We start from the raw sequence: 27817 nt of genomic DNA, 5'->3' as shown, positions 1-27817 counted from the left end.
GGGAGAGGCCTTCCAGATGCACAGCCTTCCAGCCATGGCATGCAAGGCCTATCACACACCGGGGATCGCACCGGTGTAAGAGGCTGGGGGATCGTGCTGGTGCATGCTGCTGGCATGCGGCTGGCATGAGAGGCAGCACCCCAGCACAGGAGGAGCCGCTGTGCACTGGCCGGGTCGTCCCACCACAGTAGAGGCAGGGCTCAGGGGCCTGGCCAGTGCCTGGTGTACCCCCCATGTGACCGAAAGGCATGAGCCTGCGGGCATGGGTTAACCCATGTCTCTGTAGGCAGTATGTCTCTGCCTTTCATCAGAGTGAATACAGAAGCAGTTTCTAGGTAGCAGGGCTTCACAGGTGCTCTTTACAGGGAGCTCCGTTGGTGCTTTGTGTTTTCACTATTGCAAGAAACTACTATGGTTTGTGTTTGAAAGTGATCTGCAGATACACTGGTGTAGAATACATGTGGCTGCCACTGATAGTCTTAAAAGTCATTGTTTGCTATATTAGTATTTGTACTGCATGATCAGCAGTATGAGCCATGTGATAATCCATGCAGGTCAATGTGTTTAAGATTAACTGTGCAATGTTAATTTCATAACTGTTTTGTTACAGCTAAATATACAGTCCAATGGGGTTTTTCTTTTGCAAAAATTGCTATGATTGATGAAACTTATTTTCAGACTTGACTTTCTGATTGATGGTTTTCCGAAGTATTCATATCCATCTTGTTTTCAGCAATTAGCCTGAAATTTTTTAACATAGCCTGCACTTGTAGCATTTAACAACAGCAATAAAACCAGTGAAAATTGAGAACACAATTATTTTAGAGGTTTTAGAATGAATCGACAAAAACAACTCCTATCACACTAGTTAGATGAAGAGACCGTAGTATTTGACAGCCTATTCTTGATAATCTCCTCTGCATTTACTTTACCTTATTTCTATAAAGCAAATGGCTAAATATATTGTCATCTGTCATCAAGTGAATAAATGCTAATATTCAATGGAAGTATGTGTGTGTGTTTAGAAAACGTTGATACAATATTTCAGGATGGAAACAGAGATTTACATGGCAACAGCAATTTGGATTTGGGACTGCTATAACAATACGTATTGAAAGAAGTTGCATAAAACAAACCAGAAGCTGAAACAAAGTATAGTTCAGAGGTTGTGGGAAGAAGAGAATCGAATTCACCACATTAGCTCTGAACAGCTTCTTTTTGTCTCCTATCCTACAGGTTGATAATGTACGGTTTTATAAAAGCCATGGTCCATCTCAGGCAGCTGAAGAGTGGAGACTTTCATTTCACTGACTGTTTGTTCTTTGGTTCTTTGATGTCTGCTACAGATCCAGGTAAGTAAAATGCATTATGGTTATAGTTTTGGCTGCTTAACAGCATATTATAAGGTCATGAGCAGAATATAAAGAGTTTTCCCTCATTTGATCCTGACACCGAGTACCGGTAAGTTAAAACCATAGCCTTCGCAACAACTTACATTTGGTGCATATAAGAGATGGCATTGGTGGGCCCTTTGTAGCAATCTTTCCAACATGATAGCTGTGAGGACATTAACCTCAACTGATTTCTATGGACCTTACCTCAAAGTAAGTGTTAATATTCATATTGGAAGTTTATCATCAATCAATAAGCCATTCATCTCTTGTTTGACTAAACAAGAAAATTGTTCTATAAAAGGTCTTCAGAATTCTCCAAAGCAAATATAATTTATGTTTCAGACTTGCCTGGGATCATCATTTTCTGTTTCCCACTGCCCCATTTGCATTTGCTTGAATGTTATTATCATTAGTCAAAATGATATATACATGTTTTAGGGCTCCAATCGATTGCCAACATTCCTTGAAAGTAAAATCCAAGTCAAGTTGTAAGTTTTATGTCTTTCTTTATTACAGAAAAATATCACCAATTACCTGAGAACTCTTGAGTGCAGCCAGATAATTAGTGGTTGCAGGTACAAATTTAAATGTCTCAGTTTTGTAGTAACCCGATAGAATAATTGAAATTCATTAAAGTGCAATTATTAATAAGTGGCATTTAATCCTATTTGTCTGCTTTCCAAGGTAAACCTTGCATTTATAATGTTTTTTCTGTATTTTAGAGGCTGTTCTCATTATAATTTTATACTTGAAAGCTGATAATAGGAAACATTTTCAATTAGCTTCCTGAAAAGAGGGAATTTAATTGTTTTTCTTTTTTTAAGGTCCCAGGCTATATTTCCTAAAATAGAAGAGATTTGTATTTTCTGTTTTATTCCACTGAAGTTAAAACATGGAAGTAACAGCTTGTATTTCATCATAGAAAGGCTTCATCAATCTGTATACCTCAATAACATATATCATACAGAGGATGCTTGTATTTGAACAGAAACAAAAATTGTGGTCTGTCACTGAGGCACAAAAATGGGTCTCATAAATGCCTTTCCAACTCCATACCGAACCCTAAGAGATGATCAAATATGAAAAGTACATAAGTTATCATGGCATAATAACTTGCAGAGTGACTTTGTATCAGTCACACACACAGCCAAAACTATCTCACAGCCTTGCTGTGAAGATAACATAAAGGAGAGTAGAATTATGTCAACTATGTTGGATCCTCATTGTGGAAAAGGCTGAGGCAGTGGCATAGCGCCCATGGGATGAGGGGGCATCTTGCTCCAGGCGCGCACAGGTGCGGAGGCATGGCAGGGGTGTGGTGGGCAGGGCATGGGCATTCCGGGGGTGTTCCAGGGAGGGGGCATTGCGGGGGTGCAGGGCACACGTGCCCCAGGTGCACTTCCCCCTTGCTACGGCTCTGGGCTGAGGTGAGGTATAAGTGAAATAAGTTAACACTAGACCAGACTAAAACCACATAAAATATTTCAAACTCTTCCCATTTACCACAATTAATTGAACAAGCAGAGTTTGGCCCAGTTCATATGTGGAGGAACAAATGCATTCAGACCCTATGATGAGATATTGTTAGAGTTAGTGCAAACTGAAAACTTGGATATTTCCCCTGCACAGAAATCTCCTAGCTTCAGCAAGCATCTGAGTCTCATGGATTTCCCTGCAGATCCTATACACAAGGAACTGCTCCTTACATTACAGTAACGGTCAAAATAGCATGTCAATTATTTTTCTGTTCTCACCATTTCTCTGTTAGCTCAGCTTCAAATGAAATGCTCAGAAAGACCATGTAGCCCTTCATGGATTGCATCACTTATGAATGAGGTGGTGATGGTCTGTGTAACTTAATGTTCCAGCATATCAAAATCCCCCTACCCATGTGAAGGTTCATGTTAGGGAAAAAAGTTCCAGCCTACCCTTTTCTTTGACATGCTAATTTTGGTATGTGAAGAGAACTTGTTTTTACAGAGGGGGAACGTTCCAGCCTGTGATTCTCCCACCTGCATTCAGAAATGACCATGTACAGAGTGGACTGTGCCAAATCAGAGCTCTGAATATCAGCATGCTTAGGGTACTGACACTGTAGTCTGAAATTACTTTGCATACTTGCAGTACTTTTTTCCCACACTGACATTTAAGGCAAAGGAAATGCATTTGCCTCAATAAAGGTTTGTTGAACCAGAACTGTTACAGAGCTATGTGAATTCTCTTACCTTCATTTAGGTTGCTAATCATATTGCTCTTGTTCAATTTGGAGTTTCTATGGTTACAACTGCATGGCTGGTGTGGGTTAGCTTGTTTTTTTCAATCCATACAAAACAGCTGGAAAATATTTTATAATTTGTATATGGCGGAGGGGGGAAATAACTTGGTAATTGGAATGCTCTATTGATGTTTTCTTTCTCAAGCTAAGCCTTGAGTAGGAAGCCTGATTAGCAGTGCCAGGAATCTATAATTAAAACAGGAACTGTTATTTTTAGCAAGAGAGTTTTTCAGCATGGTTAGTTTCCTTGCAAAGGCTCTTATCTTGTTTTCATCTGACTCATCAATGAGTCCAGATTCGCTGGTCATGACAAAACCTTGTCACAATAGAGGACCAAGAAAAAATTGCCAGCTGCTCCTTTCCTCTGTGTGTGTGTGTGCGTGCGCGTGTGTGAATAGATTGTATATTTCTAACTCTCAATCCCATTTCAAATCTTATGAGTGGTTTGAGCCATGACATAACCACTTCCAGGGAAGTGACTGGGAATGTCCATTGGAAGTCTTGCAAGGAGTGACAGGGAACATTTTTTGTTCTCGTCTTTTTCAGTGATACAATTGCTCTTACAATTGCTCTTGCGATCTTGCTTCTTTCCATTGGGGTGGAGGTAATACAGAGGACTCTGCCTCTTGCTGGCCACAGCTAGGGAGTCTGCTACTCCCCAATAACCTTTCAGGTCTCCCATGATTTCCTTCATATAGGTGCCTTTTGCCTGCTCTTGGATGACTACTGAAACATGATGTCCTTTACTTCCTGATCCACTTCCAGTTGCTATGGAAGTGGGCCTAACAAGTTGCTTATAGGTTGAATGCTACTAAGCTTATTAAAATACACAATGCAGGGACAACATAAAATAAATGACTGACTCTTACCTCACATACACCAATTGAGAACCCTTACAAGAAAACACTTACAAGGAACAAAAATCCTGGGCTTTTTCTTCGTTGGAGCCTGAAGCTCAAGAGTCTCAGCACTAAGTATATTTCTGTGGGGAGAGAGTTCCATATGAAGTGCCATAACACAGACAGCTCTAACTCTGGTGTTCACCTACCTAACTTCTTCTGCCTCCTATTGTGTTGCAGCATTGGCAGAATATGTGATAAACTGAAGGGATGGGTATTTGGGTATTAATTAACAATGAACTCCTCCCACAGCCAATTTCATGAATATTGCAATTTATAACTTATCAAAATTTTAAAATTAATAACACTCTATAATATTCATATAACGTTATCTCAATGTCTTGTGGACAGATTTAAAATTTAGTAGGATCGTATAAGGAGAGAGGAGAGGAGACAACATAGCCATAGTTGCTGTAAAGATTTTCTCCTCCTCCCTCCCTCATTTACTTCTCTTTGTAACCCTCAGCCAGACCTGCAGCCACAGGAGAGGCAAGCAGGATGACCACAGGCAAACGGATGGAAGCTTGGGGAGTTGTAGGGGCAGTGAGGGGGGTGTTGCCATGTCTCACTTCTGGGAAACCCCACAACTGATGTCATATTGCTCTAGGAATAACCAAAAACTCTTTAGTAAAACTGTAGCGTTCCTGGTGTTTCCCAGAGCTATGTAGTATCACTTCCAGTTTTTCCTAGCAGTGACATCACACCGCATGCAATGCTGGCATTATTTAAATATTTCTCCCACCATCAGTCAGAGTGGTGGTAGGCAACAAGGGTTGCTTGTGCAATTCCTCCTGCCATAGCAGGAGACCTGAAACACTGTGGCATAGACCTACAAAAGACCTTTACAACATAAGAACATAAGAACTAGCCTTCTCGATCAGACCAGAGTCCATCTAGTGCAGCACTCTGCTACTCACAGTGGCCCATCAGGTGCCTTTGGGAGCTCACAGGAAGCGGATGTGAAAGCTAATGGCCTCTCTGCTGCTGCTGCTCCTGGAGTTAACTCCTTGGTCTGCTAAGGCATTTGCAATCTGAGATCAAGGAGGATCAAGATTGGTAGCCATAGATCGACTTCTCCTCCCAGAATCTTGTCCAAGCTCCTTTTTTAAAGCTATCCAGGTCACATATAGTGGCCATCACCACCCTCCTGTGGCAAGCAGCATATTACTTTTTATGAGCAAAACAGCAACCAAAAAAGAATAATGTTTTATTTTAAAATGTTCTAAACGAACCTTTCCATTTTTTCTAATAATAATATGTTAGCATGAAGTTGCTTAAGGAGCCTGGAGTTAAAGTGATGCTTCTGTTATTGCTAGCCTGTGGCTGGCATCTTCTTGTGAGGATCCCCTCTGAAAGATGCTACAGCCACAGATGCAGGCGAAACGTCAGGAGAGAATGCTGCTAGAACACGGCCATACAGCCCGGAAACCACACAGCACCCAAGTGATTCCGGCCGTGAAAGCCTTCGACAATACAATGTTGTTTCTCTTTGTTTTGATCTGATCTTCCCTTTATATTACATTTAAATTGATCTAATTACTTTTTGTTTACAGTTTCAACTAAAGTGGAAAGGAAGAAAAAATGAATTTTTGTCGTTTTGTGCATTCAGATTGATTGACACTAAAGTTACACATACAGCCACCCCCCCCCCCCCATCTAGTCAATTTTTTTTCTCAGCAATTTATTAGATTTGAGTATGAACAGATTATACGAGATTTGGTATCTGCCAACAAGAGATGGTATGGGATATGAAACACAGAATGAAATAGCCAAGCTGAACATTTTATTTTAAGTAGTCACATTGATGTGACTACGATTATACAGGAGTAGATTACATAATGACTTACTGGTTTTGGCCACTTTTCATTTGATGTATAGTGTCCTAGATATTACTTCTCTCTTTAAAACAGAGAAAGATTGTTAATCTACTTGGATTCAGGATGTATGATACAGAGGCTGTACAAAGAAGACCACTCAATTCAATCCTGAGTGGCCAGGTAAAATCAGAACTCGATTATCTGTTTAGACTTGGTGTGGAGACTGAAAACAGCTCTGTTGCCCTGGATAAATGGTCTGTGCCACAATAACCGTACCTAATCCCTTTTGACATCCCAGTGGCATTTAATTATTTTGGTCACAGAAATCTTTTGAGGCATAAACTATGTATTGAGAATAAATAGAACACATGAAGCTGCTTTTGTATTGAATCTATCAAATTCAGTATTGTCTCCTCAGACTGGCAGCCACTCTAGGACCACAAGCAGAGGCCTTCTCCCTCACCTAGTAATTGATCCTTTTAAAGTGAAGATGCCAGCAAGGGATACAACATGGGACCTTCTACATGCATGCAAAGTGTATGCCCTGTCACTGAGTCATAGTCTCTCCTTACATTGTACAGAGGGTTTAAAAGAAGAAGAAGAAGAGTTTGGATTTACACCTCCTATTAAGGAGACTCAGATGGGCTTACAAACTTTCTCTTCCTCTCACCACAGCAGACACCTTGTGAGCAGTCACTTACTTGCTACCAGGGCCGGTCAGCTTTACCCACACAATCAAGCGACAGTTTTGGGTCACATGGGAGCAGAAAATCCCCCCGACCCCTCCCTTTCCCTCTCCATGGCACTATCCCTACCACGGGTAAGCTTTCTCCCCACACACTTACTTTTAGCAATCCCGAAGCAGGCTGGAGAACAGGCTCAGCCTGTTTGTTCTGGTGGGGGAACCACCATTTCCCAGGGTCTCCTGGGAAATGTAGTTCCCACATAGGCAGGCTTGTTCTCCAGCCTGCTCAGGTTGCTAAAGTAGGTGTGGGGGGTGTTGTGGGGTGGTTCGTAGGTGATCTTCCTCAGCGCTTGCTCATTTTGTTTCTTTGAGAATGAGCAGGCTAGAGAACAGCCTGCTCTGTGGGAATCTACATTTCCCAGGAGACCTGGGAATGTAGCGTCCCCCTCTCGAACAGGCAGGCCTGTTCTCCAGCCTGCTCAGTTTGCTAAAGTAAGTGTGTGGGGGGGACTGCGGGGGGGAAGCCAGAGTGTGCACCGGGTGCACTCTGGCCAGCTACGCCTCTGCTTGTGAGGTAGGTGGGACTGAAAGAGTTCTGAAGAACTGTGACTAGCCCAAGGTCACCCAGCAGGAATGTAGGAGTGGGGAAACAAACCCAGTTCACTAGATAAGACTCCGCACTCATTTGGAGGAGAGGGGAATCAAACCCGGTTCTTCAGATTAGAGTCCACCTGCTCTTAATCACTATGCCCCGCTGGCTTTCTTATTTAGGAAGTAGATCCCTGAGGGTAGTTTGGTGAGATTGTTCTTCTTCATGCAACTTCAGTTATGCCATCCGTTAAGTATCAATTCATGTTGCTTGTTTTTTCATGTTACTAGAAAATGCTGGATAAAGTTGTGCTTACATATGATGTTGTGCTTAGGTATCTTCTTTAATCAGAAAGCAAATTTACTGCATTGAAAAAGATTGAGGAGCTGATCAAATTGTTTTAAAAAGTGGCATTATGTTGCATCTCACCATGGTGCTGAGCTTACAGTAGCGAATTCATCCAATTAAAAGGAGTCTTCCTCCAGATCTGTAAGCTCTTCCACTGGCGAAAAATTCTCCTGTGTCAAAGGAAGATTCCCAGAAATGGCAATGAGGTGGATACCTCCTGATGCCAAACGATAGTGAGGATGTCTCCAAAACACCTGGAGGAGAACATTCGAGCAAGACTTGAAGGCACTGCATGGGAAGAGTCTGAAACACTTGCCCAAGACTGGAAATGTTGAAGAGCACTTGTTGCCCAGTATGCTACTTAGCCTGGGAGGAGCTAACTAACTAAATAACTGTGTTGTATATGCATGTTATACAAATGTATATGTAATATTTACAGTATGTATATATATAATATACATTGTGTATTTGTATAATAGACAAATAACATTGAATATGTATGTATTTTACGAAGGGGAAACCGTATTAGGAAACAAATACAATGTGAAAGTATTTATTTTATTTTGTTCAATTTATACCCCATTCTTTCCTGGCAGAGCTGGATTCAGGTGGCTAATAAAGAATCACAGATTCAGTTTCCACCAGGGAGATGTAAAAGCTAAATCAAGATTTTCAGGTTGAAATAGCAAGCATATGAAATGTGAAATCATTCCTAACCATTAGCAGATAAATAAACTACAGTGTCCTCCAGCATGTGAGATTTGGTCCTTACCTGTGCCTGTTGAATAGATATTTATCTATTTCTTTTCCATAAGAAATAAGGACATTTGCCCCTTCCTCTTATAAGGACACTCACAGTGTCTATCCATAAGTGGTTCAAGGTTGTTCAGTGACCTGTAAAGTACCAGTCCTACAAATCATTTGAAATCTTTAGAATGAATGTGGGGGCATTTGTTGGAAACAGTAATGAGCACTGAAATTAGGTCCATAAGATGAATTATGCCTTCCAAAAATTTCTCCTGCTAAGGAAGGAATCACCAATGAAAATGATGGTGGTGGATGGAAATGCTTATCGCTTCAGTGCAAAAGAATGCTGTTATCCATGCTGAAATGTCAGATGTTAACCTGAACCCCTGAAGGCAGTCTTAAACTTTGGGATTCCTTTGCTATGGAGACATAGTCAATTGCACAATTATTTCCCAGAGTGAGCAGTGGTGAAGTGAATGCAGTGAGATACACTGTAATTTTCTATTTCTACAAATCATTAGAAATCTTTAGAATTCCCAGGGAAAAAAAACACACACCCTCATTTGCTGTAACATACATGATGGACGAATATTTCCAACACATCTGTTGGAAACATGTAGCCCATCCTTCAATATAACAATTATCAAAGCAAAGAACAAAAATAAAAGCAGGATACAATGGCCCATTCCACACGGGACAAGAAACACAGGTGTTAGACACTATATAACGTTTGGGGGGGGACTCGGCACAGAATCAGTCACACAGGACTCGACCCTGTTCTATTTCCCCCAACCTGGTTTTTTTTGAAAATCGTTAAACAAGCAATCCTTTTGAAAAATCCCGGGTTGGAACCACTCCCAAACGAATGCCAGGCAGGAGGTGCTTTATTTCCTCCCTTCCACTGTGTCCTCCACGGTCAGGGAGAAGCCGCCCACGATTGCCCGGCCATTTCAGGGAGGCCGTTTTTACATTTTGCAACTTGTATCTGCGTAGCTATGCAGGTGCAGCCAGTCATATATCGTAGGACATCGGTATGGCTGTGAAGGTTTATCTGTGCATGCCTGTGTAGCTATGCATGTATGACAGGTAATTTTTTTAAAAAAGGGAAGCATCTCCATGCAAAGGCAAGACAGCAATCCAGATTTTTTTCTGTGGGTTCCAAATTCTGCCTGCAAGGAATGCATCGAAACACAAAAGCAAGAAAATTAGTTCCTTTCTCACAACTGCAACCTGTTATACATTTGTTGTGCAGAATTAGCCAATATGAAACATTGGTAAAACTGTACAGAAGTGAATAGCTGAAAAATAAATGGCATACTGCCATTTTTAAAAATTGGCTAAATAAGCAAGTTTTAAAAGCTTTCTTAAAAGAGACAAGATCTTGAACTTTGGAGAACCTTAACAGACAACTGATTCTGTAATACAGGGGCTACAACAGAGAAAGCCTAGTAGAAGACAGTATATTAGAGTGTTATGGCCAAGTCAAGTGAGATGTGGGGATCATAAAGAATGCAAGAAATGTATGATGCTCGATACGTGATGGTTGAAAATCTTCTGGTCAAGCTTCCACATCGAATCGCGAAGCCGCCGGTCGGCGCATTTGATGCCGACCTGACGACGCCAGGGACTGTCCGCATGGATGGTTCTAGAAAGAGCCGGGCAGCTGGCGCCATGAGCCGGGCGCCGCTGACTCGGGCGGCATGTTCGGCGCTGGCCGCCGAAGGTTCGGGGACATGCCCCGACTCCTGCACGCTTCGCTCCAGCCGGGCGCATGGTATGCGGTCCCCAGGCCTCGGGCGACGCGCCGGAGGCCCGGGACAAGGTAAGTGCCGGAGCAAGGAGGGGAGGCCTCGAAGCCACTGCCGTCGCCAGCAGCGCTTCGGAGGCGGCGTTTCCCCAACAAGAGCCGCCCGAAGCGTTTCTGGGAAACGCTGGCTTCAAGAGCGGTCGGGCGGCGCAGCATGCCGGCTGCGATGCAGCTGCACCCCCTGTGTGAATGGCGGCCTGGGGACGACGTTTTTGCCGTCCTCAGGCCGCCATATTCCGCCCATGCGGAAACGGCCTCTGTTTTAGTAGAACTTGCATAAGAGGATGTCCTGGTAGATAATAGTGTTCTCTATGTTCTTCCTATCCAAAGTGTGTGTTTTTAGCAAAGTAGTACCTGCTTCTTTCACAATGAATAGTTTGGGAATAAGAGGTATGATAAACATTTGATAATGCTGTTTATCATTTTGATTAACTCTTCATAAGATGTTGGCAATGGGAAAGACCCATTAATCCGTATGGTGCCTTTATTACCAAAAAAAGAGGATTTTCCAAGAAAATTACAAATTTGAATGCTGCATCCAAAACGTGGAGATGTGATATATTAGTTCTTTTTTTTCTTAACAGGATTAATTAATGTACAAAATCATACACTCATAAAACAGATTCACCTTAACAGATATTGTCTTTCAGCATGAGGAAACTTTTACCGAAAACTTTCAAAGCTATCTAAACCTGAAAACTTTGCTTCTCTTTTACTTTGTTTTCTTTCAGTGACAGTCCTGGCTATTTTCCATGAGCTCCATGTTGACACAGATCTCTATACGCTCCTTTTTGGCGAGAGTGTCCTAAATGATGCTGTGGCTATAGTTCTTACATAGTAAGTACCAGCACATCTTTTATGAACACGTTTTTTTCTTCAGTGTATTGGATGTCCCTTTTAAAAAATTAATTAGCATCACAATCCTCCTGTATTGAAGATGGGAAGAGGGTTTCCCTTTGTTCCATTACAATTTTCGGGGAAACAAAATGCTCTACATATAAATGACAGGCATTGGACATAGAAATATTGTATAAATTGCATATCAAAGCTGCATAACATGCATAGACAATATAAAATAATTTATATTTGTATACAGTACAGGTCTAACAGTGAAAAGTAGAAAACTGTAACAAAAATAAAAATGAATATGAAGAGAAATGAAACAAAGAACATTTTCCCATTGTTAATGTTGATGATCATGAAAATTCTGAAAAGATGAGCTGAACATTTAGTACCATCTGCTTCTCTGCTCGTTGATTTTACAGAGCATCCAGAGTTTAAAAAAAGACTGAGTTTTCAACTTCACTGCTTTAAAAAGAGATATCTTAAATTATATAGATTTTATTCAAAAGAATGTCTTTCCTTGAACTACAAGGGGTCAATATAGAGTGTACTATTAACCTTTAAAATTTTTGAGAGTCATAACCACATTTAACCATAGGCATATATGTTTGTTTCCAGGTTTGAACAATTCTTTCCATCTATGATATGAAATGGGAATTGTTTTGTCATGATTCAGGTTGTTAGGAAAACATGTTCGAGGGTGCTGAAAGTATTGTGAAAAGACAACATGGTCATCCTGTCAATCAGTCCAAAATGGAATGATTGCTTTTACTCCAATTGTATGGAATTTGTTTGTGCCAAGACACAGGAATTGACATTTGAAGTGTAGACGAGGTGACATCTCAGTCCAATAAAGCACAGATAATAATATTCAAGCTGCAGTCCTGGAAGAACTGGAGGTTTTGTGAGGATTAAGGGGCTCTTATTTGTTTGTGATGGTCATTCCTTTTGGGAGGAAGTCTTTCCTGCTGTACCTGACATCATTGAACATAACATTATTTTGGACTGCAGCATAGACTTATTGAACATTTTCCCTTGTGATTGTTATTCTATATTTCTTAAAACTTTGATCTTTCATCTTGGGAATGGGATGTAGTTCTCAAATTACAAGCTGAGAGGCAGTGAGCTCCTAATAAAATCTATAAACCTGACCTTATGACTTTTTTCAATTTTAGGCCATCCCACAGGTGCTTATAAGCCATACCCTCCGCTATGTTCCTACAGAGTGCACACATTATTCATATAAAGTTCATTCTATTATGGGGAAAGTAAGGTGACATTTAATGAAAGCAACCTTTTTCCTTACATGAAGAAAGGGAGAGGTTATCAACTAAGATTTCAGGCACAGAATAGCAGTGGTGCATAGTGGATTATTCATTTCACAAAACAAATTCCCTTTGGCCTGTGAAATCTCTGCACTAGTCTGCACTAGTCTGTCTCTTTGCAGTACTGTGACAAATTGAGGTTATCATTGGAAGAATGGTAAAAAATCTGAGAGACAGAGAGAAAGGTGCTCCCACTCCCCATTCTAAATATTCACAAAGCGAAGAAACCAGCTAGGCCTTAACATTTCTTCTGGGGCCGAAATTCTGTCCCTCCCTCCTAAACAAAAATAGATCGCAAGGAGCTCCAAAAGGGTCATTCCAAACTTGGGGAATGGGCATTTAAAATGGCAAATGGGATGAATGAACAAATGTAAAGTGATGCAAATTGTGATTTGGAGAAGCAAATTTGTTTTAAAGCCCATTGGGGATTTCCTGAGATCCTGAAAGCTGTTTGTTTTCTCAGGGCCAGAAAGCCATAAAAATGTACAATGAGGTCATGTAGCAGAAGTAGTATTTCCACACAGAGGGAATAATTTGCTTACCTGTGTTTGGGGGAGGGGAGGGGGATGGATAGCAATTGTACAACATGATCTGGGCATGGAGATTTATGGAATGTGCACTCTGGGCTTCCCACATGAAATGAGTTCCCTAAAATCTGGATTGGGAGAGGCTAACACAGGGTAGGAAGTATTAAAAGGTTGAAATGTCCTTTGTTAAATGCTTTGTCCAAATGTTGGGAGACAGATTCCTCTGCAGGGTACAAGAGGGATCTGGAGGTGCATTTGTTCCACAGACATGAAGTGGGGGTATCAGAGGTAACTGTTTTCCATTGTAAGATTATGTTCTTTTCAGTAGATTTGGAGCCAGTAGGCATGACAGCTGTTGTCCCTGTCTGTGCTCTAGCTTAAACTGTAGTAATAAAGTCTTTTCCTGTTTAATTTGTTTAAGCTATCATTCAGCTGCTCCTTCCAAATGCCTTAGGTCACATGTTCTGGAATGGCCTGAAGTAATTGGACCTTTGTACTTGCTCAGAGCAGGCTTTACCAATCTTCTTGAAGGCAGTGGTACTGTGGGAGTTTAACTTGGGTGGCAGCGCAGTGAAAAGGAACACACTTCACATGCACATAAGCATGCAACATGCTTATGAGGACACAAAGACCTCAGGTGGGTTTGTGACAATGTATATTGGGGCAAAAAAAATCCCAGTTTCATATATGCGCTGATGAGATATGAACTGGCAGTGATTGACCAAGGAAGGGATCTTAGGGTAGTAGTGGATGATGAAAATGACCCAGGTGCATCTGCTGTGAAAAAAGAAAAATTCCATGCTGATCATAATTAGAAAAGTAATAGAGAATAAAACTGGTGCTATCATACTGCCATTGTACATATTAGCGGTGAGACCACACTTGTAATATTGTATACAGTTCTGGTCGCTGAACCTGAAAAACAATATTGTGGAATTTGAAAAGGTGCAGAAAAGACTGATCAAAATGCTCAGAAGGTTACAGCAACTGCCCTGTAAGGATCCATTAAAATATTTGAGCTGTTTAGCTAGAATAAAAGTAAGGGGGCATATGATAGTGGTGAATGAAAATACTTCACATAGTATATCCATAAATTGTAGAACTCATTCTCACTGGATGAGGTGATGACTGCCGATTTGGAAGGTTTTAAATGCACAAATGCATGGAGGATGGGACTCTCAATGGGTTCTAATCAGAATGGCTATTAATTCTGATGGTTGGCTACTCTTTCCAATACCAAAGGAATTATGCTTGCTTATATCAGTTGCCGGGGAACATGGGCAGGAATATACTGTTGCATTCATCCTACTTCCTAGAAGCAGTTGGTCAGCCACTGAGTAAACATAATACTGGACTTGGTGGACCCTGGGTCTGATCCAGCATGGCTTTCTTATGTTCTTTATAAGTAAAGCCTCCCATCAATCAACAATATGCATATAGGGTTTTCTGGCAGATCATCATTTCAGAAATCTCTGCTTAAAGGCAATGCAACAGAGGTTGGTGTAAGAACAAGAAATCGCTAACCTCTGTTATTTTGCTTGCACAAAAATTGAAATGGCAAAATCTAATCCACCATCCCATAGGCTACCTTAAAATCAACTGGAATGAAAGCTGTAAATACCAAACTTATCCTTCAGCGTATTCTCTGGGCTGTCTTTCATGTCTCCAGAGAACTTTGACCGCAGTCTCTCAGGAAAATCATGACCCTTGTCTGAGTTGTGGAAGATAATATTTTTCTGTCTGTTTTCGACACCAGAAGTATAGCCAACACAGTGAAAATGATGCCTGCAGTTCTTTACTATGTGAGAACAAAACTGGAAAGACCTGATAACACAACATGTATATCTAAACAGGAACACATCTGGATGCACCCTAGAAATTGTCACCCACCTGCTCAGTCCATTTAAGATTATCCCATGGGAGTGCATAAAATAATCTGTCACCCACTCACTGCCATCACAGTGGCTGAAAGTGAAAGGATGAAGCAAAATGTTAGGCTCAAAAAGAGACAATATCTTTGCTTCCTGACACAGCAGCCCTATAGGACAAAGGAACGCACTGCACAATTTGGCTGCTCACAACTATTTATATTGGAACTGCCCTGACTCATTGTTGCTATGCTAGATCCAGGTGATATTGCAGGTCCCCTGTTTTTCATTAATGTGCTCTCAGCTGATTTGTGGCAATTTGTTTGTTCATTTAAAAGATGTATATGCGTGTGCCAACAGAGTATTGCTGTGTTATCCTAGGACTACGTCCCTTTAAAGCCTTTTTTTAATGCCTCTGTTGTTTTAACAGTTCAATTTTTCTTCAGGTTCTTCTCATTCAGAATTCTGATACTCATGCATTCTTGAGTTAACTCCTTTTTTCCATCATGGCATGTGATTGTTCATTAGTTCTTTTTATTTCTCATGATCTTATTTACCCAATTACAACATTATAATAATGAAAAATAAAACTGCATTATTAAGCATATTTTGCGGATGAGGAAAATAGCAAGAATTTAAGCTCTTTCATCTCTTTGAATTCTCTTTGCCTCTTCTTTTATGCACTTTTTGACTCTCCATGGTGCTTAATTAATTACTTCCAAATTGTTCTGGGCCCCCGACATACCTATATGCATTACTAATAAGGTCCTTTTTCGTTGGTGGGTGATGGGAAAATCTTACTGGCGGCACTTCTTGTGGCTGCAACGTATGTTCATTATTTTTTGTTCATAATTCTAATTTCATGCTTGTGCAATTAGGATCCTACAAAATAATAATGTGAACAATCACATTTGTTGCAAGGGGGGAAAGTAATAACAGAAGCCCCTTTCCCATGGGGAAAAAAAGGAACTGATCCAGTTAAGAAAGCCAGGGCAATGTCGCAGTGGCCCATTCCACAACACAAATAAGACGTCATACAGACATTTTTTAAAATAACCATTTGGGGGAGGGGTGTTGGCTAACAATTTAGAATGCCTGATGTGACCCTCTTTCCCACTCCCCTGCCTTGTGCACTACTGAGGCACTGCAAGCCCTGGCTTTCTGGAGCAGCCTGGGATCGAATGGGGCAGAGGGGAAGAGGACAGGCTCTTCCCCCCTCCCTGCTTAATACTGGAAACTGTATTATGCTTGGTTTTGCCACAGGTCACGATTAGACCTGCCCCCTCATTTGATAGGCTTGGCCTTTTCTAAAGAGCTTGATTTTATACCTTGGGAAAGGAAGGAGGAACATATGCATTATGTGCCATCATGTGTTTCTGACTTATGAATCAATGACCCCCCCCTCATTGTCCACCATAAAGCTGAGTAATTAAATTCTCCAGTAATCAAAAAAAATATAGAACCAGCCCTAGGTGACCACTAAGACCTTAAAAGATTTTAGGCTGGAATATTTCCAAGTACTGCCTTTTCTGAATCTATCAAGTGAAGAAGTTGTCTTCTGTGTCCTGCTGTCATTGGATATCCAGCAGACATGCACAGGCAACACAGCACTCTTAGTCAGAAGTACCAAGAGCACCATTCTGGGCAGACTTACACCTTTCTAAATCCATGGAAGTCAATCAAATTAGAAGGATGCTATTCTCCTCATGTCTTCACTTTAAGAATCTGAAACTCTGTCCCTGGCATGTACCTGGCCCCTCCCAATGCAAGTTTCTGAAGGCTTTCTAAGCCTCCCCTTTTGGGAGCTGGACCTTTGTATTATGTTGATAGTGGTGATTACTGTGCTTTTATTCTGAGTATATCCTATCATTGTTATTGCTGTTATTATCCAGCAACTATTATTATCATTATTATTATTATTATTATTTATTATTATGCACCTTTCTGCCTTGCTGCACTCAAGGCAGCTTACAGTATAAATAAATGAACAGTTATAAAACACATAAAATATGACAGTTTAAAATCTCTATTAGGACTGCCAATAAATAAAAAATTAAATTAGTCAAATTTAGTCTTCAGCTGCCTACTGAGGATCAAAAGTGAGAGGGTCAGGTACACCTCCTTAGGGAAGCTGTTCCATTAAAAGACCTTACAAATAAAATCGCCTTTATGGTGCCCCCTTCATAGAACTAAGGATAGTATTCCTCTTACCTCCTTGAGAAGCACATTCCACAAGGTGATTTCAGTATATTGAGAACTGGATCCTAAGTCTTCATCATCTTTTGCCAGGGCCTGCTTCTGATTAACCTTTGATTGCAGAATTTTAGAAACCCAACAAACTTTCCCCTTTCAGAATAAAGGGCTATGCTATTATGCTTTGATTCCCTATTCTGTTAAATAGACAGCTCTGCAAAGTCAGGGCAGTTGTAAATCTCCTTCTCATGCCCTGTTTCTAACCTACTGGTAAAATGAGAAAAGTTGCTAAGTTAAAGGACCTTGTGGAGTTCTTTGCTGACTTTTTCAATCGCCTTTATATCAAATGTTCTCATTTAAATGGCAAAGATTTGTCTTTATATAGCAGCTAACACCAAATCTCCAACTGAGACCTGGAAATCAGAAATGTATTCTTTTTGCTTCTTGCCCATCAAGTGCCAGTAATAAGATTCCAAAACTAGAACTTAGCTGTCAGGGTTTTTTTTTGATGGTGATTGCAGCTACCTCTTCTATACATATCAAAGTTCAGCAGGGAACGATGAATTTGTTCTGGAGTGAAGTAAACAGCTCACAGGCATGTAAGGATTCCAAGCCTCAAATGGACCGTGCCTTTCAAGTATCGCTGATTATCAGGGTCATCCACCATTAAAGCCTAAAATGTTGTACCTTATTACCCAGTCAATCACTGCTCTTGCTTTTATCCATAAATTCTTCTTGCAATTTCATCTGCGCATCTACACAGCCTGCCAGAGACCCTGTGGTAACATTTCAGAAAATTCTTATTCTATGGAACAGCCATCTCTTGCTGAATACTGAGAACCAACGTGGTGAAGTGGTAGAACATTGCAATACAATTGGGGAGGCCTAGGCTCATTCCGCACATGCAGAATAATGCACTTTCAAACTGCTTTCAATGCTCTTTGAAGCTGTGCGGAATTGCAAAATCCACTTGTAAACAGTTGTGAAAATGGTTTGAAAACGCATTGTTTTGCGTGTGCGGAAGGGGCCCTAGTTCAAATACTTGCTCAGTAATGAAGCTCATGGCATGACAGTGGGTCAGTCAGTGGCAAATATTCTACCACTCCAATGAGCAAAGGGCCACTGAAGTCTGAGGGGTGCCTCTTGAGTAGGCTGCATGCCACTATCTCTCAGGTGGATTCTGCACAGGTCAAAATGTGAAAAGACAGGAGTATTTAAATCAATCTCTTTCCAAGCATTTTTGTAAAGTTATCAAGCTCAGGTGGGGCCTGAGGTTTCCCCAAAAATATATCAGATCTTTAGACTACATGTCGGGTTGCCTTCTCCAGATGGGGAAATTCCTGGATATTTGGGGAGGGAGCCTGGGGAGGGTTGGGTTTGAGTAGGAGAGGGACCTCACCTCAGCATGGTATAATGCAATCGATCCCTTACTCCAAAGCAGCCATTTTCTCCAGGGATTTTTTTCTCTCTGTAGCCTAGAGATAGCTGTAACTCTGGGAGTTGACCCATCTTATGCAGAGATCAGTTCTCCCAGAGCAAATGGCAGCTTCAGATTCCAGACTCCATAATATCACATTCTTGCTAAACTCTCTCTGCTCCCCGTTCTGCACCTCCAAACCAGGAATTTCCCAGCTCAGAGTTGGCAGTCCTAGTTACCAGTTTATTTTTTTGCTGACAAGTCACAGCTGAGTTATGGCAACCCCACAGGGTTTTCAAGGCAAGAGACATTGGACGGTGGTTTGCCATTCCTGCTTCTGCATTATGACCCTAGTATTCCTTGGAAGGCTCCCATCCAATTACTAGGCAAGGTCAGGACTGAGAGTGTGTGACTGATCCACTGAATCCAAGGTCACCCAGCACATTTTCATTGCACGGGTAGAGATTTAAACCTGGGTTTCCCAGGTACTAGTCACACCTTAACCACTACACCATTCTGGCTCTGTAAGGGGCTGAAAAACAAAGTGATCATTATATTTTCAAAACCAGATGATAATCACTAGCAAGTCAAAAGGAGCCGGCGGGAGGCAAATCCAAGTGGATGGAAGACACATAATAAGTGCCAGATATGTAGAGGCAAAATATTCTTACAGCATCCATTTCTTTTATTACAGATTCATATATTGCAAGTCTGACATTTATCTTTGAATGCTGTGGGAACTGGAAAGGATTCGGCTTCCCTAAGAATTTAAATAAAAGTTACTGGCTTGTAATTCTTTTCTTTTTACACAGTTCAATTTCTAACATTTGCGAATGACAAGATGCAGGAACACTCAATGATCACAATTGGCTATATCGCCAATTTTGCCTGTGTAAATCCACACCGAAAAACAGGGGTGTTCCCTGGCCAATAGGACTCTGGAGGTCGACTAAAGCCACTTCTGCTCCTGGGGACCCCCCCCCTCTTCAGTGCCAGGGCAGGCTCCTATACCAGAAGAGCACTGCTGCCACAGCATATACACCAACACTGGGGGTCGCACCTCCTCTTAAGCAGTTTCAGACCCCCTTCCCTTTGGATTGCACTGTGAGTTTTGCTTTGAGCCAGGATGAAGTCAGTTGATGTTTTGCTGCTTATATCATAATAATTTAAATTGGATTGCATCACTGAATATTTGATATGCACTTCTAATCTATCACCATATTAATTAATATCTTGAGCCATCAGAATGGGTAAGATTGTAAACATAAATAAAATGTAAACATGCAACTCTGTTTTGCCTGTTAAGCTAGAATGGGTTTGGGGAAGTTCTGTCATATCATTTGCCCTCAGGAAGTCATGAAAATGTAACTTAGCTCAAATCTTCAGGGAATGTCTGCACTTGTCATGTCCTATCAAATCACATTATCTCCCAGGTATTTCTGCCCACTTATCCGCAGACTGATCAATAGCATTTTTTAAAAATATGAAATTGCAGGTTCCCAGTTAGGAATGAGCCTTTGCAAGGATTCCAAATTACCTCCCAAAGTCAGTTATACAGTCCAAGTGATGGTGTTGACATCAGAGCTTCCTCAATTCAAATATTTCTGTTGGGAGCACTTCAGAACTCAAGTGCATATTGATGGAGCTCCACTTGCTTGGAGAAGAGTCATTTTTCACTCTGTGTTTTTGAAAGCACTTCCAGATTTTGTTTTTCTTATCCAAATAACCTTTCTCCAGTGAATATAGCAGATTTTTCTGAGAGCAAGATAATTACATGTGGAGCTTAGTGCTGCTTAGCATTGTTCACACAGGATCACAGAACCTTGAAGTGTTCTGAAATCATGTTTAATTAGCCCTCTCCAGTGAGCCCTTTAGGAATGACCTGTTTTGGAAGTAAATATTCATCAATGCTCACAAGACTCTTTGACTGCAGATAGCAGGGACCAAACAGTTATGTAGGCTATCACAGGTACATAGCTTTCTATTATGAATCATGGTTGTCCCATTGTTTCATACTACTGTTTGAAGCAGGTTATTCAAAAATTAGCCTAAGTTGATGAACTTTAAAAAGCAGGATGAACTGAGAAGTATACTTACCATGACACCTTCATGGTAAGCTGAGACAGTCATAGAAATGGGAAGGGCAAAACAACTGACTGGGTAAAAGAAATGAGGCGTGCTGAGAGTAGCATGCAGCAAAGGTGGTCGATGGTAAGTGGGGAAACGACCTTACTTATGGCTCTTACAGTGCAACCCTGAACATACTTCTAACTCCATTGAAGTCAATGGGCTTCATAGGGTATAACTCCAGTTAGGATTGTACTGCTGCTTCCTGTCTGATACCAAATCCTGCAAGAAATTTCTGACTATAGTTTTGACCAAACTGTAGCACTGGATGATAGGATGCAAGCATCATGATAGGTCCAGTCTATATTATTTTCCTTCTGAAGTGCATTTTCCTGCTAGAAGAAGAGTTGGTTTTATACCCAGCTTTTCTCTATCATAAGGAGTCTAAAAATGGCTTACAGTTGCTTTTCCCTTCCCCTCCTCTCAACAGATACCTTGTAATGTAGGTGGAGCTGAGAGAGTTCTGAGTGAACTATGACTATCCCAAGGTTACCTTCATGTGGAGGAGTGAGGAATCAAACTTAGTTCTCCAGATCAGAGTCCACCACTCTTAACCACGATACCATGCTCTACTATTCTGCTTCAGCAGGAATAGAATGCACAACAGATGTCCACAGCACCAGCATGTCAGTTCTTTTTCAGAACAAATGTGTTTTTATAACATAAAATGTTCATTCAATTTTAACAGACCCAAATGAGCAATTGGATGGCAAAATTAACTGGTGAAAAAAAATATTTTTAACTGGGCATAATATGCTTTTATTTTCTAAGCCGCATCCAAATTCTTTATATAGCACACAGTTTGAGGAAATTATTTCTCCAAGAAATCTCCTCATGCCATCTTAGAGAAATATGGTTGTTGTTATACATACAGCTTTTTCATTTGGTACCTCACTTCAAGCATGCTTATGTTCACTCAAAAGGAATGAGACAGTGCTCCACTTCAACTTTTGTTCTATAAGGGCACAGCAAGCACAGTTAGAAGTTAGAGAGAAGTTAAGGAAGTATTCAGCAGGCCTCTATTTTGTGCTCAGGCAAACTGGGATAGGATTGCGAATATATTCACAATAGAAGATATTCCTGAAGCAACCATCTGAGCCCCTTGGACTAATTTAAGAAAGTAGTACCTCTCTTTTATGGCAGTATTTTGAGTCCTCCAGAATATTATTAAGAGGATTTTTAAAAAAATCTCTCAGTCATTCTTTAAGAATTCCTCCTTGCATGTGGATTCACATTACTTTGAGATTTGGAAGAATATATTATCTACACATTTTTGAGCTGGGCAAAATCCAAAAGGAAGGGCAAAGAAATAAGAAGTTTTTATTCTTTTAAATTTGAAAAAGAATGGAAGATCACTGGATACTTAGTTATTAATATTTCTAATTTCCTTTTTAATATGGTGCCATCTATTTTAGGGAAGGGTATTATTCAAAGGAAATAAGCATCACATTCAAAATCTGCATCTGTAAACTACCAGCGATTACAAGGCTAATAAACAGAACCTGTCCATGCGTTACCTGCATTGTGATCATTAACAGTTCACTCCTCAAAGGCTAAAGGTTGAATTGAAAACTTTTCCTGCAAGCCTGGGGAAATTTACTTTCTGAATGACACACTGAGAGACCTTCGACTCCTAATATCTAGAGTGAATTAAGTCCCAATACTGTTTTCATGCCTAGAATATTTTTTATACCAAAAATACTTGGTACAACAGACATTTTTGAAGTTTTTGAATTGAAACCATTCTCAATTTCACTATGACAGGGAAAAAAATGGAGCCAGGAACTGTAGAAACTGACAAAATGTTGCTGTCTAGCATATCCCCTGTCTCACAAACCTGGGACTGAGGACATTTTCCCCCCTCCATGTTTGGTAGTCAACTGAAAGCCTATTGTTACCCTAATCAGACCCAAGACTCTGGAGTATAACAAGACAGGTATCAGCTACACTACCTACCTGCACTACTGCCTTCCGCTAGCAGCTGAGGAAAAATCAAGCCATTCTTTGGATCGAAGAAAAGATTTAGAAGTTGAAGAATGGTCTTTTTTCTCTTATGAGTCTGTGTAATGACTCCTGAGACAAAGCACATTTATATCCCATCTTTTTTTCCCAATAGAACAAAGCAGCGTACATAATTCTCCCCTCCTCACATCTTAAGACGCCTGTGAATCACCACGAGGCGTAAATGCTGCTCGGGGTGGGGAGAAGCGAGACCAGCTGATGCCGCCCAGTAAGGGCAAAGGGGAGCCACGCTAGAAAGGGCTAGTGTCACCAGAAGAAAGGAGGGGCAAGCCAAAATGTTAAAGGGGACTGCCCCTCTTTGTCCAGACCATGTGCTCGCCGACTCACAATTTGCCCACCCTCCTCTCCCTAATTTTCTATGTTAATGCATGCTTACTTTGTCATAGCCCATTACTTGGCAGTTTGGCGCATGGGTATGGCTCTGGAAGAGCAAGGGGAAGGGAGCTAGGGAGCTATGCCCCTGCCGAACCGGGCCGAAGGGGAACATCTCTGGCCAGGAGCGTCCACCCGGCAGAGCCCCACAGTAGAACGAAGCTCGGGACAGGGCACCTGCCCTGCTGAGCTGTAGCACGTTACGTATGACCAGATCCAGACCCATGCTTAACCTCACACTTCTGCTCAACAAAATGGCTATGGCCATTTATTATTGACAAAGGGCCTTGCACAAAAGAGATTCACCCTCGGACAGCAATCCTCACATGTACCCTGTAGGAGCAGTTAGGCTGAGCATGCACAACTCTCCTAAGGTCACCCAGCAGCTTTCATGGTACACTAAGAGTTCAAACCTGAGCCTTCCAGGTCCTAGTCCAGAACTCCAATCACTACACCACACTGGCTTGTAGCATGACAAACTGAGTCATCTTTATAAGACTAGACTGTCACTCGCTCGCCCCACTCAACCCCCAATAAAGAACTATAACCTATATGAAACGATTTCTTCTTCTAGACATTCATTTCCAAAATCTGAAGTGTTTTACAATTACCTTATCCTGCACAGTACTTTCCAGGGTTAGAAAAGGATCACTGCTGCTGTCAGTGATAGAACCTTCTACTACTCCTACCCAGTAGCTGCCCTTCAAGGATTCCTTTTCCCCCATCAGCACTGGAACTGTCTGTTCTCTTCTGCTGAGGTGGCCGTTGATTCCTGAAGGAGTTGAATGAGTTATCAGAGTGACTCTGCCAGGAATTTTGCCTCCTAACAGAGTTTAAACCCCTTGAAGTGTTTCTTTCAGCTTCGCTGAATTCCCACTCGCCACATTAAGGTGTGTATCCAAAAGGGGGAAATAAAACATAAATAAAAGCAAACCAGAGAGGTGGTTTGAAAGGCTAAAAAAAAAAAGAATCCAGCATAAGCTTTTGTGAACCAGGTTCATGAGCTTACACCAAACCCTGCAAAAAACAAAAATGCTAGGGGGCGGGGGGCGGGCGGGGAAGGGGAGAACACAAATAGAGATCCATTTCTGTCCAATCAAAAGACAACACAATCCACTCACAGTGGACAAGGACCAGTCCCAACAGTTGCGCAAAGCAGAATTAACATGCAAACCAATGACTTCACAAAAGTTTAGTTTTCCCAAGAACCACCATCTTTGCTGGGAAAGTACAGGCACTGAGACGGATTCTATTGCTCTCCTCAGACTTCACCAGATGGTTTTTTTATTTTCTTCCTCTTTCCCCCTTTACTTTTTCAATATCCATCTCTTTAAGTAGTTCATACAACTGCAAGTGACTGCCTGTTGTTTGTGGGTAGGGAAGAAGCTGTGATCTGTGACTCATCCCTCCCCCCCCCCCCACCAATGTTTTACATCCTGATCAAAACTTGTGAGGATCTGGCAACACCCCTAGGGATTTCTGCAGTTAGAATGAAGTATGGGCAAATGGATTGACTCTGCAGACACTGACAAGAAAATGCTGGGTATTTATGCTGGAAGGTTAATGTATAATAAAGGGATTGTATGAGAATGGGGGAAGAAAGGGTACTGCTTGTGTACAGAAAACAGAGATGAGGTATTAGGAGAGAATGTTGGGCTTTTTGCAGTAGAAAGGAGTTGTAAGGTGGTACAGGGCAGGGTGTGAGCTGCTAATGAAATAGTTCTGCGAAGCAGTCTGCATTAGTCTGTGCAGCCAGCTGTCATGCTTCCTTCCACGGAATTGCATATATAATGTGTTATGGCATTTGGTTCAGCTGTTTTAGTATCTGCTACGAGACGTAGCAGTTGGAAATTTTACTAATCAAGATCTGACCCGAACAATGTCATTTACAAAAACTGGAAGCAGTCCAAAGCCAAACATGATTATTTATGGCGTTTGAAAGCACATATAACCATGCATTCCAGGGTTTCACTGTCAGTTTTCATTCTTCTGAGCTGTCAGTGATGGACGGAAGGGGCACCCAGGGAAAATAAACTTAGCAGATATGGGCCTGACACAGGCAATGTCCAACTAGAACAGTTTGCCCAACTTTCCACTAAATGGGATATTCCTAACTGGTGGAAGCAGTGCGTGGCAGGCCTACTTGCTATCAATCAACAAGGGAAGACCCATAGAGAGCACATTACAATAGTGCAGCCTTCAGATTACTACAAATCCACATGGCCAGATTGACTTGGTCAGTGTATGGAGCCATCATTTAATCTAAATGCCACTGAATTACCTTGCCTCTCCACCAATTAATATGCCCTCTGAACTTTTAACCAAGCTGAACTCCCTCAAATGTGGGAAGCACAATAGAGTGGGGTCCAAATCAGAAAAAAAGATAGTTGTACATGGTTCTGGTCACTTTCAGATAACTTAGGCCAGTGATTGGATTCAAATAGTTTAACAACCGGTTCCGGAGGTGGGATTGAAATAATTTAACAATTGGTTCTTTTCAGGCACCATTTTAACAACTGGTTCTGCCAAAGTGGTGCGAACCTGCTGAATCCCACCACTGACTTAGACATAACTAAACTACATGTGAGTACATTTAAACTTCCTTTACCCCTTTTGGTATATAAACAAAGGGAGCTTTGTAGTGGTAAAGCAGTGCGTATGTGTGTGTTTTTGACTCATAGTCCATTGTAGCTTTTCTACATGTAATGGTAAGAAAATTTCAAGATCTCAATTGTAAAATCTGTATCTAACAAAAATGAGCTGTAGTATAATAAAACTCCTGCTGTGATACATGTGTTAGTGTTTCCAAAAAAACCGTAGGGTACTGTTCTTGAAGAAAAATATAATTTGTCTCTTGCTTCAGTAAAGATGTTTCTTGGACTGGAAATTAAAGGGGTTTCCTAAGTACACTGATAATTTTGTACATCTTGATTTTTGTTCCCCACAGAGAGCAAGGTTATCTAGGGCACAAAAAGATGCATATTATCCTCCCTCCTGAGGTTTGATCCTGACTGCAAAATTATCCTCTTGCTTGTGAAAGACATGGTGCAAATTACTTCTAGAAACAATGGTCCATTCTGCACAGCAAAAATAAGACATCTTGAGGATGCAAAAAAAGGCACTCCACCCAGCCTTTCCCCACCCCCCACCCCCAAGTCTCCTAAGGACGCCTTATTTCTGCTCAAGATGTCTTTTAAAAAATGTTTCAGTGCACCTTTTCCCCCGAAGCCGCCTGCAAGACGACTCTTGCCTGGCTATGTTGAATGCAGAGCTCCAAAGCAGGGGCATACCAGCCACAGGGACATGGTGAGTCAGATGTCCTCAGGCACTGCCCATTTTGTCATGTGGGGGCGCAAAATCACCCCACACCCCTCCTTCCCCCCGTGCTGCCCCACATTCTCTCTCCACCACCCCAAAAGCCCAGCTGGGCCTGTGGGGGACCAGCAGAGGCCTTCTCCCCCCCACTGCCACCCCTCTTCCTGTGCCCCCATGCCCCACTTACCAGAACTGCAGGGGGTTGGACTTGATGGCCCTTGTGGTCTCTTCTAAGTCTATGATTCTAACTGCAGGAGCTGACATGCCGGGAGGCCGGGGGCAGGGCTCAGTGGCAGGCCAGCCCCTGGAGGGCAGGAACTGGCCTGCCACCACGGAGCCTGCCCAAGCTGTCTGCCACTCAGCCCCTCCCCTCCCTGGCCTCCCTGCAGACCAGCTCCTGCAGTTCCTGTATGTGGAAGGCAGGAGGTGCAGCCAGAGCAGGTGTTGCCCTGGGTGCCATTTCCCCCTGGTACACCTGTGCTCAGGAGGCATCTTATGTTTCCCACCCAACCATTTTGCTCTCTGGTCTGTTTCACTCTCAGTTTGCGCCTGACATTTTGCATGCAGCTGAAGGGATTTTCTCTGTTGCCATTTGCTGAAGGTTGTCCCAGGATGCTTGCTCTGCAGACTCCAATCCTGGGTGCTTTTTAAGCCCAAAAAGTACACAGTTGTACTCAGCTGATTCCAGCAATGTATAGTTCTCCTTTTTTTTGTTTTTTGGTGCGCTATCTCCGTAGCTATGTAGACACAAATACAAGAATCTTAGCCACTCGGAAGATAGGTCTACTGCCCACCGAGAAGCATTGGGTTGATCTGTCCTCCACAGACCGACTTTGTTTTTTGTGCAGTAAGAAAAAATAGAGTTTGTCCGCAGAGGGCAGGTCAACCCAATGCTTTTCAATGGGTGGCAGACCCATTTTCTGAGTGGCTAAGATTTCTCTTCTGTGTGTCTGCTAGCTCCTTGAATTTTTTTTTAAAGGAAAACTATATATTGCCAGAATCAGCAGGACCAGCTGAGTACAACTGGTATACACATAGGATCTATCAAGTTCTACTGATATACACATAGGATCTATCAGGACGTAGAAATTGGGTGTCTCACTTGCCACCCCATTCCCCTTCCCACATCTGAGTGCATTAACTGGACATATTAGAATGTCCAAAAGGAGCTAAGAACAATTCATGATCACTTGAAAAGCTTCCGTTTCAGCTTGGATCTAGATATCCATCCCCAATTCCCTGTCTTC

At 41.7% G+C, this 27817-nt stretch overlaps 1 protein-coding gene across 1 annotated transcript in view; it reads left to right on the top strand.

Moving 5' to 3' along the window:
* SLC9A9 (solute carrier family 9 member A9) overlaps window positions 1-27817 on the top strand; it is a 334255-nt gene that overhangs the window by 66704 nt on the left and 239734 nt on the right. Inside the window, exons 5-6 of the mRNA XM_048506098.1 lie at window positions 1237-1352; window positions 11293-11398. Coding sequence (XP_048362055.1) covers window positions 1237-1352; window positions 11293-11398 — 222 coding nt within the window. The remainder of the gene's footprint in view (window positions 1-1236; window positions 1353-11292; window positions 11399-27817) is intronic.

This window comes from Sphaerodactylus townsendi, linkage group LG08 (assembly GCF_021028975.2).
Source record: "Sphaerodactylus townsendi isolate TG3544 linkage group LG08, MPM_Stown_v2.3, whole genome shotgun sequence".
Taxonomy (NCBI): Eukaryota; Metazoa; Chordata; class Lepidosauria; order Squamata; family Sphaerodactylidae; genus Sphaerodactylus; species Sphaerodactylus townsendi.
Note: the sequence above shows the minus strand (reverse complement) of the source record. Positions and strands in the feature narration are given on the sequence as shown.